At 35.3% G+C, this 16,250-nt stretch overlaps 2 protein-coding genes across 9 annotated transcripts in view; one reads left to right on the top strand and one right to left on the bottom strand.

Annotated features, from left to right (window-relative positions):
* The window catches only part of LOC115447351 (transient receptor potential cation channel trpm), a 266,806-nt gene that overhangs the window by 136,217 nt on the left and 114,339 nt on the right, over positions 1-16,250 (bottom strand). The window lies entirely within an intron of this gene.
* On the top strand, positions 1,612-8,700 carry LOC115450903. Its single transcript, XM_037439444.1, has 3 exons — positions 1,612-1,802; positions 4,635-4,825; positions 7,647-8,700. Exons 2-3 carry the CDS (start codon positions 4,636-4,638, stop codon positions 8,318-8,320), a joined length of 864 nt encoding a protein of 287 aa, XP_037295341.1. The 5' UTR covers positions 1,612-1,802; position 4,635; the 3' UTR covers positions 8,321-8,700.

Raw genomic sequence — 16,250 nt, 5'->3', positions numbered from 1 at the left:
ATAAGTTATTCGAATCACTGACGTAAAAAAGTGTAGGTTTCGAACAAAATTACTATCTATGAAAGTGGTCGAACAGAATTTATCGCAGCAGCAACATCATAGTGTCAGGCAGAAATACACTCACACACGCCATATTTGCACTAAACTAGAACATGATAAAAAAATTGTAAGAGTAAAACTGGTATTTTTGGTGAAAATATTCGTTATTTATGTATGATTTTTGGCACAAGTTTAGCAGAAGTCAATATTCCAGTTCAATATTAATGCAATGTCAAAATATACTTGTATAAGTCGAGTGATATAGCATTATGTATATAAAGCATTGATTCCTATTGTGGGTTCCGGCGAACTTGGTGGTAGGATATATTTTATATCCGCACGGATAGCGACCACTGTACAAAAGGTGTTAAAACCCGCCATAATGCCCCACGCACGTGTGTCGCGTTCCGGAATCAGCCTGTGTATATCCGGTTCCAACAGGCCGACATAATTGTGTCGACTGCTGAGGGGTAATCATCTTTTGTCAGTCAACATTATATTGGAACCCACTCTATTTACCATTAGGCGCAGTGAGGGCACCTTGCCCTGCCCATATAAGAACAAAACCCAAGAGTTCCGTAACAAAGTCAACAGGGATTCGCAAGATTACATTAATTGCCAAGTTATATTGGTTTCAATTATCAATATTTTGTCCTCTGTAATCGGTCTAAGAACTGATCTAGAAATAAGGTCATAGTCTATAAAAATAATTCATGCGACCCAGCCCCATTGATTGTGTTATTGACGGAAAAATTACAATAAATCTATCGTGACTTATGCGGACCTTACTTCTTAGTGTCAAGGAAGGCTGAATCATTTATAGAAATGATATTGAAATACGTGTGACTTTCATCGCTATAATTATTATTTCATCGTTTGATGCACTTTTGCTTTGAAGAATTAGTCATTGAATGAAAGGGTTCGATTCCCGGGTTAGCTATTCATTTGTTGTTGCAAATTTTGCGCGGGATTGGTGCATAAGCATTGTATAAAGAACGGAGGCCCAACCACACGAATTTGAAGCCGCCTACAGCTATGATACAGTTTTTAATCATCAAATCTACTGAATTGGAATGTATTACATCTTTGTTGATTTTCTATATTAAATTTCTGAACCGTATGTGACAAAATCTGGAGTAGAGATATTTTAAATGAGAAGTACCATAAGTTACAAAAGTAAGTACATATTACTTACAAATTTATTATAAATGCGAAAGTTTGTGCAAATGTTTGGATTTTTGTCAGAAGTAAACACAGAAACAGCTTAAGCAGAGTTGGATGAAATTTCTCACGCAGATAGACCAAGACCTGGATTAATACATAGGCTACTTTTTATCCCCGTAATTTGCTCCCATAAGAAAAAAATTGATTGCTTTTAAATAGATGGCATCATGCAGGTGGTGTTATGAATCGCTATAATCTTTTAAAAACTTTTGTAACGAGAAAGGCTATTCACGCGAGTGAAGACGCAACCAACACTTAGTAAGATTATAAAAATAAATAAATAATACATTCAACCATGAAACGTTCAAAGCATAATATCAATAAACATAAAGGGTCCCAATAAATTTCTATTATGTCAACAAAGATTTATATAACTTTTAGCAAATATAAGTACGAGCAATCACTAGAAGGAAAATTACGACCAGCAATATGAATCCGCAAGGATTTTTCTTTTGTATAAAAGGCGAGCGATGTTGGAACGATGGCATTAAGTCTTCAAGTGTTGTGAACTACTTTGGAATTTAATTGAAGATCTTAAGGTTAGTGTGATGTATAAATCACCTTTAAGAAGTGAAGTGGTCTTGGAATATTTAGTAAGGTTTTACACGCCGTTTTTCGACTAGGGAGGTTTGAAAAATTATGGTGTTTGAAAATTAGAGCGCTTATAGTTCAGAAGTTTATCTTCATTCAAGCCACTTTCTAACCGTCATTTTCAATAAACGATCCCAATCTCTTCTTTCGATCTATCTCAAAAATGGACCAGCCAGAGCAAAGTTTTTTAGAAATGAGTTATTTAGATTTCATTCTCGGAATCGGATTGAAGATTGAGATTGGGATCATTGGTTATGAAATCGTTTTTAGTTTTTTGTCCGTTAAATCATGGACGATAATAAATGCAGTACCACCTGCACAAACAAGATAAATTCAAACTTAAATAACATGCAAACTCATTGTCCACGCATTCATTATTAAAAATTAATACTGGAATTTGCAAATAAGGGTTGATTGGACCCTTCAAATAATAGTCTGATAAAACCTAATATTTGCATATAAATGGGTCGTTCAAATATGTTTTACTCTTTGAGTGTTTGATATCTTTAGAATTTCAATGAATTTTAATCTAAACGAGGCTTTTATCTTAGTTAAATCGAATGGTTTTTGCATCCAATTTAAAAATACTAATAAGAAGTATTACACGTTTTTAAATATAAATGCAATTCTTATTTCAAATAAGCTATACATTTTGTCTTTTTTACTATTTAAAAATATATTTTATAAATACCGTTCTTATTTCAAATATTCTACACAATTATATATTAAAAGAAATTAACCTACTATGTATATTTATGGATCTATAAGTAACGTGTTTGAAGGCATTTTTTCGTGTACTCGCCATACACGTTTTGGCCGATCATCACGGGGCTAGGGAATGCTACCCACGTACGGACAGACTCGCATTACCGACCTAATAAATAAGGAAATTGAATATCTTTTACGAATACTATATTTGCCACACGTAAGGAAGTGATTACAATACGCAAAGGCTCGTCATTCGGATATATTGACTTATAACGATTATTCAAATTTTATTGATTATATTGTAATAAAAAAAAACTAAATCAAACATTACGTTTTGATTCCTAAAGGGGTAGGCAGCGGTGCTACAAGGGCACCCCGCTGAAACTGAGTAGAAAAAAACAAATATCACTTAACAAATGCACCCTGAACCATAGTGCGATGTATGCACACGCAACACAACTACGCCGCCGAGGCAATATTTTTATAATTTTTATGTAATTATGCTACAATAAAGTTGTAAACTGATACGCAAAGTTTTTCCTCCGAATTTTAAATGGCCCAATCCTTGGACAGACAAATCAATTCACAAACAGAGATATGAGCTATTTTACATATAAGTATTGGAAATACAGGTACAAGGTACAAAATATGTATTCTAGTATTTTAAACACCATTGAATTGATCTTTATCTGATATCTCAAATGCTTTACTTAAAAATATCATGTATTTTAGGTACTTCTTATAAAGTATCATTTACATCTCTGTTCACAGAATGTGTTGTTATGGCGGATTGTATTAGTAAAAAATACAAGAAACTAGTACCATGTACGAAATGCCAGAACCACATTTGTTATTTTTGGTAATTTTTTAAAAACCTTTTTTTTTTTTTTGGTTTCGCGGAGAAAGTACATTATTACTACCGCCCAGCCTTCGCGGGGGGCGACTGAGCGGTTATGCTGGGGTAACCGTGCCTTACGGCCCGGCGTTGAGCCGCCCGGATTTGATGGTGACCTTCGGGCGACCGCCGGGCCGAGTCCCTAACCCTATGTACAACTTAACCTGCGCACGGCCTACCAGCTAAAACTCCGCGGTGGCCCTCTTCGGCGCATTTGGGGCGGCTGCGGGCTTCCTCTGACGTTGTAGTGTCTAAGTCTACGATCGCAGCCGTCCTTGCGCGGTGCCGCCTTGCGGCCCGTCTCCTATTTGGGGGGGGCTCAGAAACCCCCGCGCACCAAAGGACGCCTTCGGCGTCTACGGCAGTATGAGGCCAACAACACACTGCCGTCCATCCCGGGGGTCAACCGAAAAATGTGCAAAATGCACAAAAATGCACTAGGGCGGACAGCCCCCTGCTGCCCGCCGACGACCCCCTTCGTGGCCCCTATTAGTCGCCTCTTACGACAGGCAGGGGATACCGTGGTGGAATTCTCCAAACGCCCCCATTCCACAGGGCGGATTTTTTTAAAAACCTAGCATTTTTATAATAATCACTTACTTACATTAATAGTCCTCAGCAATAATAAAATAATTAGACTGCCCCAGTGGTGTAGTTTGTGTAACGGGATGACTGCAGTTCTAAGGTCTCGGGTTCGATATCCGGGTCGGGCAGTGATATTGGATTTTTTTACTCAGTATTATCCCGGAGATATGATTAATTTGTGCTGGATAACACGGGAGGCGCGTCCCCTATCACATCACGGGACGGAATACGCACGAAAATGGATGTACCAGGTCTGAGTGTGTGTGTAGTTTTGATCTCCTGCACTTACCTGTAACAAAAAACAATAAATAAATGAAATATAAAATAAATGAAACATTTAAATTTACATTTTATGAATAAAATAAATTATAATCTCCAATCGTCGGCCGAGCACCATTTACGTATTCTGAATGCATTAATAAAATCAATTAAATAAATTCAATGTCATTCCATTGTTATTTTTTGTTATTATTGTCTAGATTAAACATATTTATTAAATTATTCTTAACATTGTTCTATATTTAAAATTGTTCTAGGATGTTAATTTTTGGTATTATTTGCATTACTGTTCTAAATTTAATTATTGTTTTAGAATGAAGCCAGTGACAGCAGCCATCTTGATTTCTCTTGCCTGCATGGTGCAGTGCGGAAAGGATATGTATACGAGTAGATACGACAGTATGAACGTAGACGACGTTATAGGAAACCATAGACTCCTACACGCTTACGTCAAGTGTATGCTTGATGAAGGAAGATGTACTGCTGAAGGAAGGGAATTGAAGAGTAAGTAATTTAAGGTTACGTTTTCACACACGCTAACAGTACCTTCTCTACTAGTCATTTTTAATTGCAATTAAATGACGAGACGAGCTAGCAGCTCGCCTGATAGTAAGCAATACGAACGCCATTAAACAGTAACAACACAGAACTTTAAATTACAATCACTGCGTGATACTCCACCGCGTTCGTCATCTTAAGACATTCTTATATCTTATAATGCCCAGTAATTATTCTAACTACAATGTCATTTAAACCGAAACTCAGGCACACTGCTGCACATTGTTCTACAAAATTAACACCACTATCCAGTATTTGGATATTCGAGGATGGTTAATTCAAAGCAAGTGTTTGTTCAAAGCTCGTGTCTGTTTCTTTGAGAGGTTTCAACGTAACTCAAAACATGATTATGTTAACTGGATTACTTTAAAATTATTAGGAAGGATTGTTATTACTTCCTTGATCGAGTGGCTGCTGTGGTCTGGTGTTTATTCCCAGGCTATGACACCTTAGGTGAATCTACTTACCCAGTATTGGATACTGGATCAGGTTGACGGCAAGGTAACCCTGAAAACTATGCCAACATCTATACCTACTGCAATATTGAACGTGTAGCGTCGACTCCACATTGGGATATACACATGAGATCATAGAAGTACACCATATTGAAAGACCACTTGGTTATAAGGACACGGAAAATTGACACCTGATGGTAAGTGTGGTGGGGTCGAATAGAATGACGATTGACGAGAGATGATTACCCCAGGCAGTTGACACAATTATGCCGGCCTGTTGGAACCGGATATACACAGGCTGATCCCGGAACGCGACACATTTACGTGGGCCACTATAGCGGGTTTAAACACCTTGTGGTCGTTATTCGGGTGTATATTAAATATATCCTACCACCAAAAATGCCTAATAAAAGACATTTCGCGACTTGAGAACGCAGCTCTAATTCCATAGCCTATACGTTGCCGCAAATCAAATGTTAATATCCTCTTAATTATATTCGAAATCGTTGACATTTAGATCTGTGCATCTTGACTCCCGCGTTCCCTAATTACAGACGCCAGGGGCTGTAATATAATTCCACTTATCGGATACAGAGCAATCTCAGTAACCTCCCACGTAGAAACCGTTCGTCTTTACGAGTGCTCGTAGGGTTTTGTTGGGGAAGTTTTGATTCGTTGGTCATAAAACGCCTGCCTAATTCATTGATTCCCAAAGTGGTCCAGGCGGATCCCCAGGGGTCCAAGGGAGACTTGGCGAGGGTCTACTTTGGCCTGACCAAAACATCCATTGAGCCGTTCCCTTAATGCTGAGCATCGTGACCTGAGCTGAGTGGATAAGCGCCCTCTATCTGGTTCTATCATCGGCGGCGTGAATTTCATCGTGCTGCTTAAGTTAAAAAGCTTGACCAAAACTTGGCGGTCCACAATTTGTAAGCGGGGGTTCACGAAAATTTATCTGGTTTGATAGTGAAGTATAAAATTGTTGGCTTGACATCCCTATTAATGTAGGCAGATAATATTGATAGGGGTCGTAAGAGGCACGGTGACCCCGAAATAACTGTTCAGACGCCCTTATGGCTGGGTGGTAGTTGTAATACACACTCTCTGCGAAAATAAAAAAAATCCCCCGAAACCAGTACAATTTTGAAAGGGTCTATGAGAAAAAAGTTTGGGAACCTCCAGTCTAACCCATTGATTCATTCATTGGTAAAAGACTTGCATACCTGAGATTTTTAAATAAGAATTGTAAAGTCAAGTATGCCAGTATGGACTAAGGAGTTACAGTAAATAATGAGGCAGTTAATGAAGCCTATTATAAAAAAAATTTTAGAAATTTAAATTAAAAATTCAGGTTTGTTGTAAATGATATAAGAGTTAATCATAATGGACTCCGTACCTTCCAATTTGCTAGCTAACGTTACTTCAATGAATACTGGCTGTTCATTTATATTTTATTCTCCAATTCTTTTGTACAATTGTATTGTAAATATTTTTATTTCAAATCCAATCCGTTGAAGGATATTGAAATTCAAAAACGAATCCACTTCGTCGCGTGCGTTGTGTAGAACGGCGTCCTTGATTTAAGCTTTATATGTGTTAGCAAAAAAGAACCTATTATTTTTATTTTTAAGGTAAATATTTTTTTCTTTCCTATGACAAGAGTATTTTTAGGACCTACGTCTTTCAAGACACAGTTAAGGGGCAGTTTCCGATATTAAAACAATTTGTTTTATAATTTTGAATAAACCAATTTCATGATCAATATTTCATGTCATAAAGTCGTGTTTTTTTTATCTTTATTTAGGAACATTGATCGTAAATTCACGACCATGTCGCTCCATACGACCACTTTCACAATTTTTCACAAATTTCAATTCAAATATTTCACAATTAATATAATCTGGAAATAAAATACAAAATTAACATTCAATCAATTAGAATTAGTGAGGTGATATAAATCTTGTGAAGCTAATTTACTTCAAATGCATTTGAACTCAAAAATAAATCATATTTCAATGGGAATACGGTTTTAGATTTCAATTTCAAAGCACACATGCATTTTCTTTGAGTTACACTCCAGCGTGTTGGGAGAGTAGAAAACACTCGCGCACGTAACATTTCACGAAAATATATTTATAGATCACTACGAAACCGTTATACTTATAGATTGTGATAGATTAGCTAAAAACCTTTTGATCATTTTATATTAACAAACAGACAATCCTTAATGATAACCAAACAATATATCCAAATTACCATTATAAATTCATAAATCAATTCCATTAAAAGTTTCTTTTTCGAATTCTTTCCAGAACACATTACGGATGCTCTCCAGACCGGCTGCAGCAGGTGCACTGACGCTCAGAAGAAAGCCATACGACATGTGATCAAGCACTTGATTGAACACGAACACGACTTCTGGGCACTACTTGTAGAAAAGTATGACCCTCACAGAATTTACACCACCAAATATGAGGCAGAAATGAAAAGGACGATGAGATCAAAAGAACAAATGTCAGAATCTGGTGCAGGACATGAAAAAGCAGATATGAAAATGATGGAAGATGGTCCAGGATATAAAAAGGCAGATATGAAAATGATGGAAGGTGGTTCAGGGCATGAAAAAGCAGATATGAAAATGATGGAAGGTGGTCCAGGACATGAAAAGGCAGATATGAAAATGATGGAAGGTGGTCCAGGACATGAAAAAGCAGATATGAAAATGATGGAAGATGGTCCAGAATATAAAAAGGCAGATATGAAAATGATCGAAGGTGGTTCAGGGCATGAAAAAGCAGATATGAAAATGATGGAAGGTGGTCCAGGACATGAAAAAGCAGATATGAAAATGATGGAAGATGGTCCAGGATATAAAAAGGCAGATATGAAAATGATGGAAGGTGGTTCAGGACAAGAAAAAGCAGATATGAAAATGATGGATAAAATGAGCTCTAAAACTGGCATGGCTGAAAAAAAGAGAGCTTAAAACGAAATGGCTGGAACAACCGACATAAAATCCAAAATGACCGAAACAATGTAATAAGTACCTATAATCCACAGTTAAAACATATGGAAAAATTATCCAATTAATAATTATTATTATTAATAATTTAAGTTAATGAATAAGTTTTTGTTATTATAATTATTAATTTTTACACGATTCTTTTTTAACTCGACGCTAAAAGATTAATGATATTTTTTACTACTGTTTTGTTGAGCAATGTGTATTATTGGTATTATTTATTTATGAGATTTGTAACAATTTAGATATTATATTTAATTTATTGTAATTATTTTTAAACTATTTATTATTGTTATTTTAATTATAAGTAACGTAATCTAATTAAAGAGCAATTTAAAAATATATTTTTTCTTTGTATATCCAACGATTGTTCTAGAATCTATACATTATTCTCTTTAATATTAATTCAAAAGATGGCATAAATAAAAATGGCGTCAGCACCTAAATTTAACATTAAAGGAGCAATAACAAACAGTATAAACTGGCAACATTGTAACAACCGTCAAGGAGTGAATTTCGATGGTTTTTTCTCTAAAATATTGCCTGTAAACTGCAATCTCCTGATTCCAAGCAACTCTGAACCCTGTTTATCGGCAATAGAATTGTAAATGTAACACTGTAACTCGTTTACAATTTAATAGTAATTAACAGCGGCTGGCGTTTGCTACCGAACGCGGCACTTGGCGGTTTATTGCTTCGCTTTTATTTGTTGAGAAATGTTTTTCTTCTGTTTATTAAGAACAAAATAGCTTTAAATGCATTAATCGGAGTGCTGGTAACATTTTTCATTAAAATATTTATTAATTTTTAAGTTAAACTTATGAACTTATGAAATAAAGATTTTTTTTCAAAAATGCCAGGTTTCAGCAATAGACTTGGCCAGCAATGCAATGATGCAAATAAATTGGTTAATTTGATTTTTTACAGATATTCGAAATCTTTACAAATTAAAATTATTATTTACTAGAAACTTCAAATTGGAATATTTAGAGAATTAACAGTGTGTACAAGCTAAATGCATTACATTCGAAGACAAAAATTCATTCGTTTTCGATTGAGTACTCACTCTCATCTATCAAAGTCGGATACCAGCCGAATACAACCAGATATACAATAGATTCCATGAAGATTAGAAGCCTTCTATCCCGAAAAAGTATAGCGGGACTTTTATATCGAAAAACTCTCACGCTGGTGAAGCTACGAGCAAAAGCTAGTCGTATGTGATCAAATTAAACACTCCAGGAATTCAATCACTATTTTTAATCAGTATCTCACAAGCTTACTGTTTCACTTGTTAGTCGATCGACAACTCTCCAAAGACTGAATCTAAGTGTGCAGAGAATAATATAAAATCGACTACCTACCACCGGAAACAATCAACTTTTTATATATATATATATTATCGAATCAATCGATCAACCAACATTACAATGAATCTTATTTTTATATTCTAAAATTATCGACTTTATTACAAATGTAAGTATAATTTTAAAACACAATATTATTAAAAAACATCCAAATAAAATAAAACATCGAATGACAATAGTCATGTTCATAACCAAAATATTCTATATCTTTAAAAATCAGCGTTGTTAAATTTTATTAAACATGTACAGAATCATTACACGTAGTACAGAAACACATTCACATAATCATTCGCTAATAAGAAAACTACAAGTTCTAAAGAGCCTTAATACCAAATGAGCCTCTCCCGCCGCTCGCCTCCTCTCCAAGATATACGACGACGAGAGGCAATAAACTGAGGAACAGGCCTCTCGCGGCCTATTCGCCGACTAAACGAGCGCACTGAGGGAATAAAAACGTACTCAACTTTTATATAGTTTAGAAAGTATAGGTAAGTTTCTTGAATTTTAAGTTTGATGTAAAGTATGTCTCAATTAGGTAGGTCTTTTTTGCTGATAATCTTTATTTTCTACTTTGAACGACAGTGTAGTTTGTTTATTTAATAGCGATAATTTTATAACCTTTATGAGCGCACAATAAAGCGAAAAATAAAGAGTTTCACCTTTGCTTTATCCAGGATTATTTTAACATCGCGTTACTAAATGAATACATATAGGTAGTACATCCTAAAAATAAAACTATAATAATTTATTTATGCCGTAGGTGTTAAATAAAATATGTAAGTTTCGGGCAAAATAAATATCATTATAAAATATTTTTTACTAGCGCTAATGCTTACTACCACTGCTCTAAGAGAATTTGTCGCAGCGACATCACATTTTCAGTTAGAACTAAAATCACTTGCACGCAAATTAGCACTAAACTACAACATTATCAAAAACTAAAACGGATTTATGTTTAAAAAAGACGAGTGTATAGTTTCATTTATTAACTTAGTCACAATATAATATCAGCCCTGTACTTAGTCTGGCCATAAATACTGTTACACTTAATTATAAAAAAATATTACATTTGAATTTCGAATCTGTCATTTTTATACGATTGTTCATTGTGTTTTCTCATTTTGGCGCCAATACATTGTAAAATATTTTGCGATATTAAAATGGTGTGGGGTGATAAAGAGAACCGAATCGCTGTGATAGCATTACACAAAGTAGGTATGGAGCCAAATGCAATTTTTAAAACTCTCCATACACTTGGTATTAGTAAAATGTTTGTGTACCGGGCTATTAATAGGTACAATGAGACCTCCTCTGTTTGTGACCAAGATCTGGCCGTCCACGTAGTGTTCGTACGAAAAAGGTGGTCAAAGCAGTAAGGGAAAGAATTCGAAGAAATCCTGTCCGAAAGCAAAAGATTTTATCTCGGGAAATGAAGATAGCACCTAGAACCATGTCGCGTATTTTAAAAGATGACTTAGGACTTGCAGCCTATAAGAGACGCACTGGCCATTTCTTAACTGATAATTTAAAGAAGAATAGGGTGGTAAAATCGAAACAACTACTGAAGCGGTACGCAAAGGGAGGTCACAGAAAAATTTTGTTTACGGATGAGAAAATTTTTACAATTGAGCAACATTTTAACAAACAAAATGACCGTATTTATGCTCAAAGCTCTAAGGAAGCTTCCCAATTAGTCGACAGAGTGCAACGTGGACATTATCCGACTTCAGTGATGGTTTGGTGGGGTGTTAGCTATGAAGGAGTGACTGAGCCATATTTTTGTGAAAAAGGTATCAAAACATCGGCACAAGTGTATCAAGATAACCATTCTTGAGAAGGTAGTTAAGCCCCTTAACATCACCATGTTCAATAACCAAGTATGGTCCTTCCAGCAAGACTCGGCGCCGGGTCATAAAGCTCGGTCCACGCAGTCTTGGTTGGAATCGAACGTTTCGGACTTCATCAGAGCTGAAGACTGGCCGTCGTCTAGTCCCGATCTTAATCCGCTGGATTATGATTTGTGGTCAGTTTTAGAGAGTACAGCTTGCTCTAAACGCCATGATAATTTGGAGTCCCTAAAACAATCTATACGATTGGCAGTGAAGAATTTTCCCATGGAAAGAGTGCGTGCTTCTATTGATAACTGGCCTCATCGTTTAAAGGACTGTATTGCAGCCAATGGAGACCACTTCGAATAAGCTTTTTATATTTTTAATTGTTTTATATTTATGTATTAAACTGACACACTGTAAAAGTAATAAATGTTATTTGCAGTTAACAATTTTCTTTTTTCTTTATTACAATATTTATGGCAAGACTAGGTATTATATAGTGTCCCACTGTTGGGCACGGACCTTCCCTACTACAGAGAGGGATTAGGCCTTAGCCTACCACGCTGGCCTAGTGCGGATTGGTAGACTTCACACACCTTCAAAAATCCTATTGAGAACTTCTCAGGTATGCAGGTTTCCTCACGATGTATTCCTTCACCGTTAAAGCAAGCGAAAATTCACAAAGAATACACACATAATTTTAGAAAAGTCAGAGTTGTGAGCCCTTGGGTTTTGAACCTGCGGACATTTGTCTCGGCAGTCCGTTCCACATCCAACTAGGCTATCGCCGCTCACAATGCCCCTGGATAATAAGTAACTTTTTCATAAATAAAATAATATCAACCTAGGTAATCGCATTTTTACCCAATTTTTGGGTAATTTCCTTATTTCTCGGGTAATTAAAAAGCCAAACAGCCCAACCCTATCCGCTTCACGTTAATTGCGTGAATAGTGGTAATAAAATATGTGCCATAAAATATATAATTTAAACTTCCGTGTTGACCCGACATTTTTGTTGTGGAGTTAATATTTTTCGAATGTAGTCACGCTAATATTAAAAAGTAGGTGGACATGCAAACGGTGACTTGTCAGCACAAGCATTTATGACAAATGAGCTTCTTTGTGTATAAATCTATATTAATATTATATTGTTTGTGTGTTTGTAAGTTTGTTTGTACCGATTTTGGAAATTCTTTCACTAATAAGAAGCTTTATTACTCTTGAGTATTTTATCCCGGGTAAATATATGGCTTACTAGCTTAATACTTTTATCCTCGAAAAATATTTTCACGCGGTGGAAAAATAGAAAATTAGATTTTGTTATGCTTGTATTACAGGTAGTCCTAAAATTTAGTTTAATCAGGTAATCCTGGTTGGAATTCTAGATAGACAAATAAATTGTGCATTTTTAAAAAAAACACGTACGTTGTCCCAAGTTTGAATCGGCAACCCGTGGGTGGACGAGCGTCCCTGTTTACTTATTGAAGGATTTAATTGCGAAATGATATTGTTTTCAACATGGAGGACGTATGTAAAATAGCATCACAGGGATTTTTTAATTAAGCTGTACAAAATGCATGTGAAAAAGAACCTAAATACACAAAGGTGTGTTTTGAATGGAGGCGGAAGGGCTCGTACTAAGCCTTTCAGTAAATAACCTCGACAAATAAGGACTAAACCGTTTTTTAAAACCATTGAAATAAGTCGTAAAATTATATTAAATGTATTTTTTTAATAAGGCGAAGTGAGTACAGTAGTCGTCAATAAAAACATTGGTCTATATAGTTACAAAAACCAGCAGTGAAAATTACAAATATAATTCGCAATCTCATTTTCATTACCTATAATGATTTGTCTCTGATTTTCCGATTCCAATAGCTCGATATATGGTATTTACTGCTGAATATTGTACTTTGTACTTCTTTGAGTACTTGAAAATATTTCGCATAAACAAATTGAAATAATCTTTATAACATTACTAGTTGTCGCCTGCGGCCTCGCCTGCGTTAAGTTTTCCTTGATATATATTTTCCCTTATCACCCTATTAGTCAAAAAAAAAATCGCCTTAGTGCATTCTGAGATTAGCGCGTTCCAAACTCTTCAGCTTTTAATATTAGCATAGATAGTAAATGTAAAATACTTCATAATTTTAAGACAATGTTATTAACATCAAGTAGTAAAACATTTTCCATTTACCCGAGAATCGTGTGTAACGTTCAAGCATATTCCTTAACCATGTTAGTGTTTCTAGAACTTTCCGTCTCAACCAGGTTTTAAGTCAGGCCTAAGTGTCCCTAATATAATCGAGTACACAGATTACGCAGCGTGTTTAGGGTTAAGTTGTTTTTTGCGTGTCTACGCGCTGAAAATCGGCACGGACGTGTAATAAATGGGTTAGATTTGGAAAATTATCGTATTTAAAATTTATTTATCAGTTTTAGGGTTACATTGAGTACGTTTTAGTCGTAAACTTAAAACTTTAGTAATGTTGTCATGACTTGTGATTATAAAATAATTTGAAATATTGTAATTTTTTGGACGTTTTAATAAATAACGAAGAGTTATTACATTTAACATGATTAACATTTGTTAATGTGATGATTTTAACACTAATGAAAGAATTTCAGTACTGGACTTGCTGCTTTAGCTTTACATGTTAAAGTACAGTTTAAAACCCAATACTTATTTTGTGAGTAAATGAGTTGATTAAATTATACTAAAAGTATTACTCACAAAAACTCTAACTCACGACGGGCATTACGCTGCAAAAAGCTTTAACAAAATCTAAGACACAAGCCTAAAGGCCATGACGTTAAATCGTCTAGACTAAAGCAAATAATATTCACAGTGAAAAAACATTGAGCACCTTAAAAGCTAACTCGAAAATCCTTGACTTGAGTACGTTTCGGGCGAACTCAAGCGTATGCCGAGCCATTTTACAACAAGCCAAATCAATTTTCCACGCGATCGAAGCGATCTGGGTCTGAATGCATATATTTGAACGTCGGCACATCGGCTCCGTTGGATAAAATATAAATCAAGTTGATAAAAGCTTATGTATTGAATTATCTCATATTAAAGGCTAAAGGCAAAGACTGAAAAGAAAATAAAGACATAAACTAAGTTATTTTTTTTATGGGGGCGGCAAAATTATTCTACCGCACCTGATGGTGAGTGGATTGGGGTCTAATAGAATGTCGACTGACGGGAAATGATTACCCCTCGCCAGTCGACACAATTATGCCGGCCTGCTTGAACTATATATACAGGATAATTCTAGAACATGACACACTTAAGAGAGCCACGTTTCTATCTCATACCCTCTTTTAAACTTTGTCGTTCACGATAAAATTCACAATATAAATAAATTCACAACAATATTAAAATGAGAACCTAGTTTTAAACTGTAAAGTTTCAAGAAATTGCATTTTACGTCGACACCTATGAAATCGTATTCCAGAATTTTTGCAATAACCCTGTCCAGCTTCAACGGGCGCGTAAGATATGAAATTGTTGCAATATTTTACTCCACACTGTTACGGGTTATGCGAGTGACAGGGGGAATGTTCTAGAATCTAGAAACTTGCAATCAAAATGTATTTCCATTGTCAATCTTCTATATATATAAAAATGAATCCCTATTTCCCTTGGTCACGCCATTACGCGTGAACGGCTGGACCGATTTCACTATTTTTTTTGTTGTGTTTGTTATTGTCAGGAGAAGGTTCTTATGAAAGAAAAAATAAAAAAAAATCCGCGGAAAATTAGAAAATTTAAGAAAACTTAACAAAAATATTAATTTTATGTAACTGTCAATTATTTGAAATAACTGTCAGCGATTGACAGAATGCGCGCTGCAAATTCATAGTTAAGACGGAACAACGTCTGTCTGTCTAGTAGTTCAATAATTGTTCTCTTTAGGTTTATTATTATTTAACTTATAATTATATCACTCAAGTGATGAATAAACGAATGTCATTTATTAGGTTTGGAGTTTAGTGCTCGTGGTAGTGTATATTTTGTATCGAGGTCTTAGAACTCGCCTTAATGACTCACGTGAATACCGCGTTCCAGGATCACTCTGTGTATCTCCGGTTCAAACAGGCCGTCATAATTGTGTCAACGGGCGAGGGATAATCATCTCACGTTAGCCAACACACGGACACCAATCCGCTATCCATCAGGTGCAGTGGAATCATTTAGCCAAGCCTACATAAAAAAAAACGAACATCTTGATTTGATAATTTTATTCTTTTTTAAATCTACCGTTTTCTCTTTATGTGATATATCAATACATAAAGCTTTTAGACAAGACGTGATACAATTACTATAAAACTATTTGATCTCGATTAATCATTTTAAACGGTGACCCCTCGTGTGGTCTCGATTTTGTAATTAAACGCTTGATTGATTACACTACACCAGAGGTCCGTAATACGAGGCTCACAGTAACGAGAAATGAAATGGATTTTGTGATTACATTACTCCAAACTCATGTTGATCTATATTTTGATGTTTGGTATTTCGTAAAAATGGGTGTATGTTTTGTAAATAATAAAGATTGTTTTTTATTGGTTGTTTATTTTAGATTAAGCACATGATTTTTATCACCGAGGGTGTAGGCAGGTTTTTTGCTTTACCTGTACACTTTATTTCCATAAAAAAATCATATTAAAATGTGCATTATGCAAATG

Source organism: Manduca sexta, chromosome 16, assembly GCF_014839805.1.
Source record: "Manduca sexta isolate Smith_Timp_Sample1 chromosome 16, JHU_Msex_v1.0, whole genome shotgun sequence".
In the NCBI taxonomy this organism is placed as follows: domain Eukaryota; kingdom Metazoa; phylum Arthropoda; class Insecta; order Lepidoptera; family Sphingidae; genus Manduca; species Manduca sexta.
The sequence above is the reverse complement of the archived record's forward strand: the minus strand, read 5'-3'. Positions and strand labels throughout refer to the sequence as shown.

What these genes read in the sequence shown, in the direction of transcription:
- LOC115450903 (XM_037439444.1), top strand. Translation starts at nt 4,636, where the DNA reads ATGAAGCCAGTGACAGCAGCCATCTTGATTTCTCTTGCCTGCATGGTG. An exon ending in TGAAGGAAGGGAATTGAAGA is followed by an intron (nt 4,826 to 7,646) that starts GTAAGTAATTTA and finishes AATTCTTTCCAG; the next exon opens with AACACATTACGGATGCTCTC.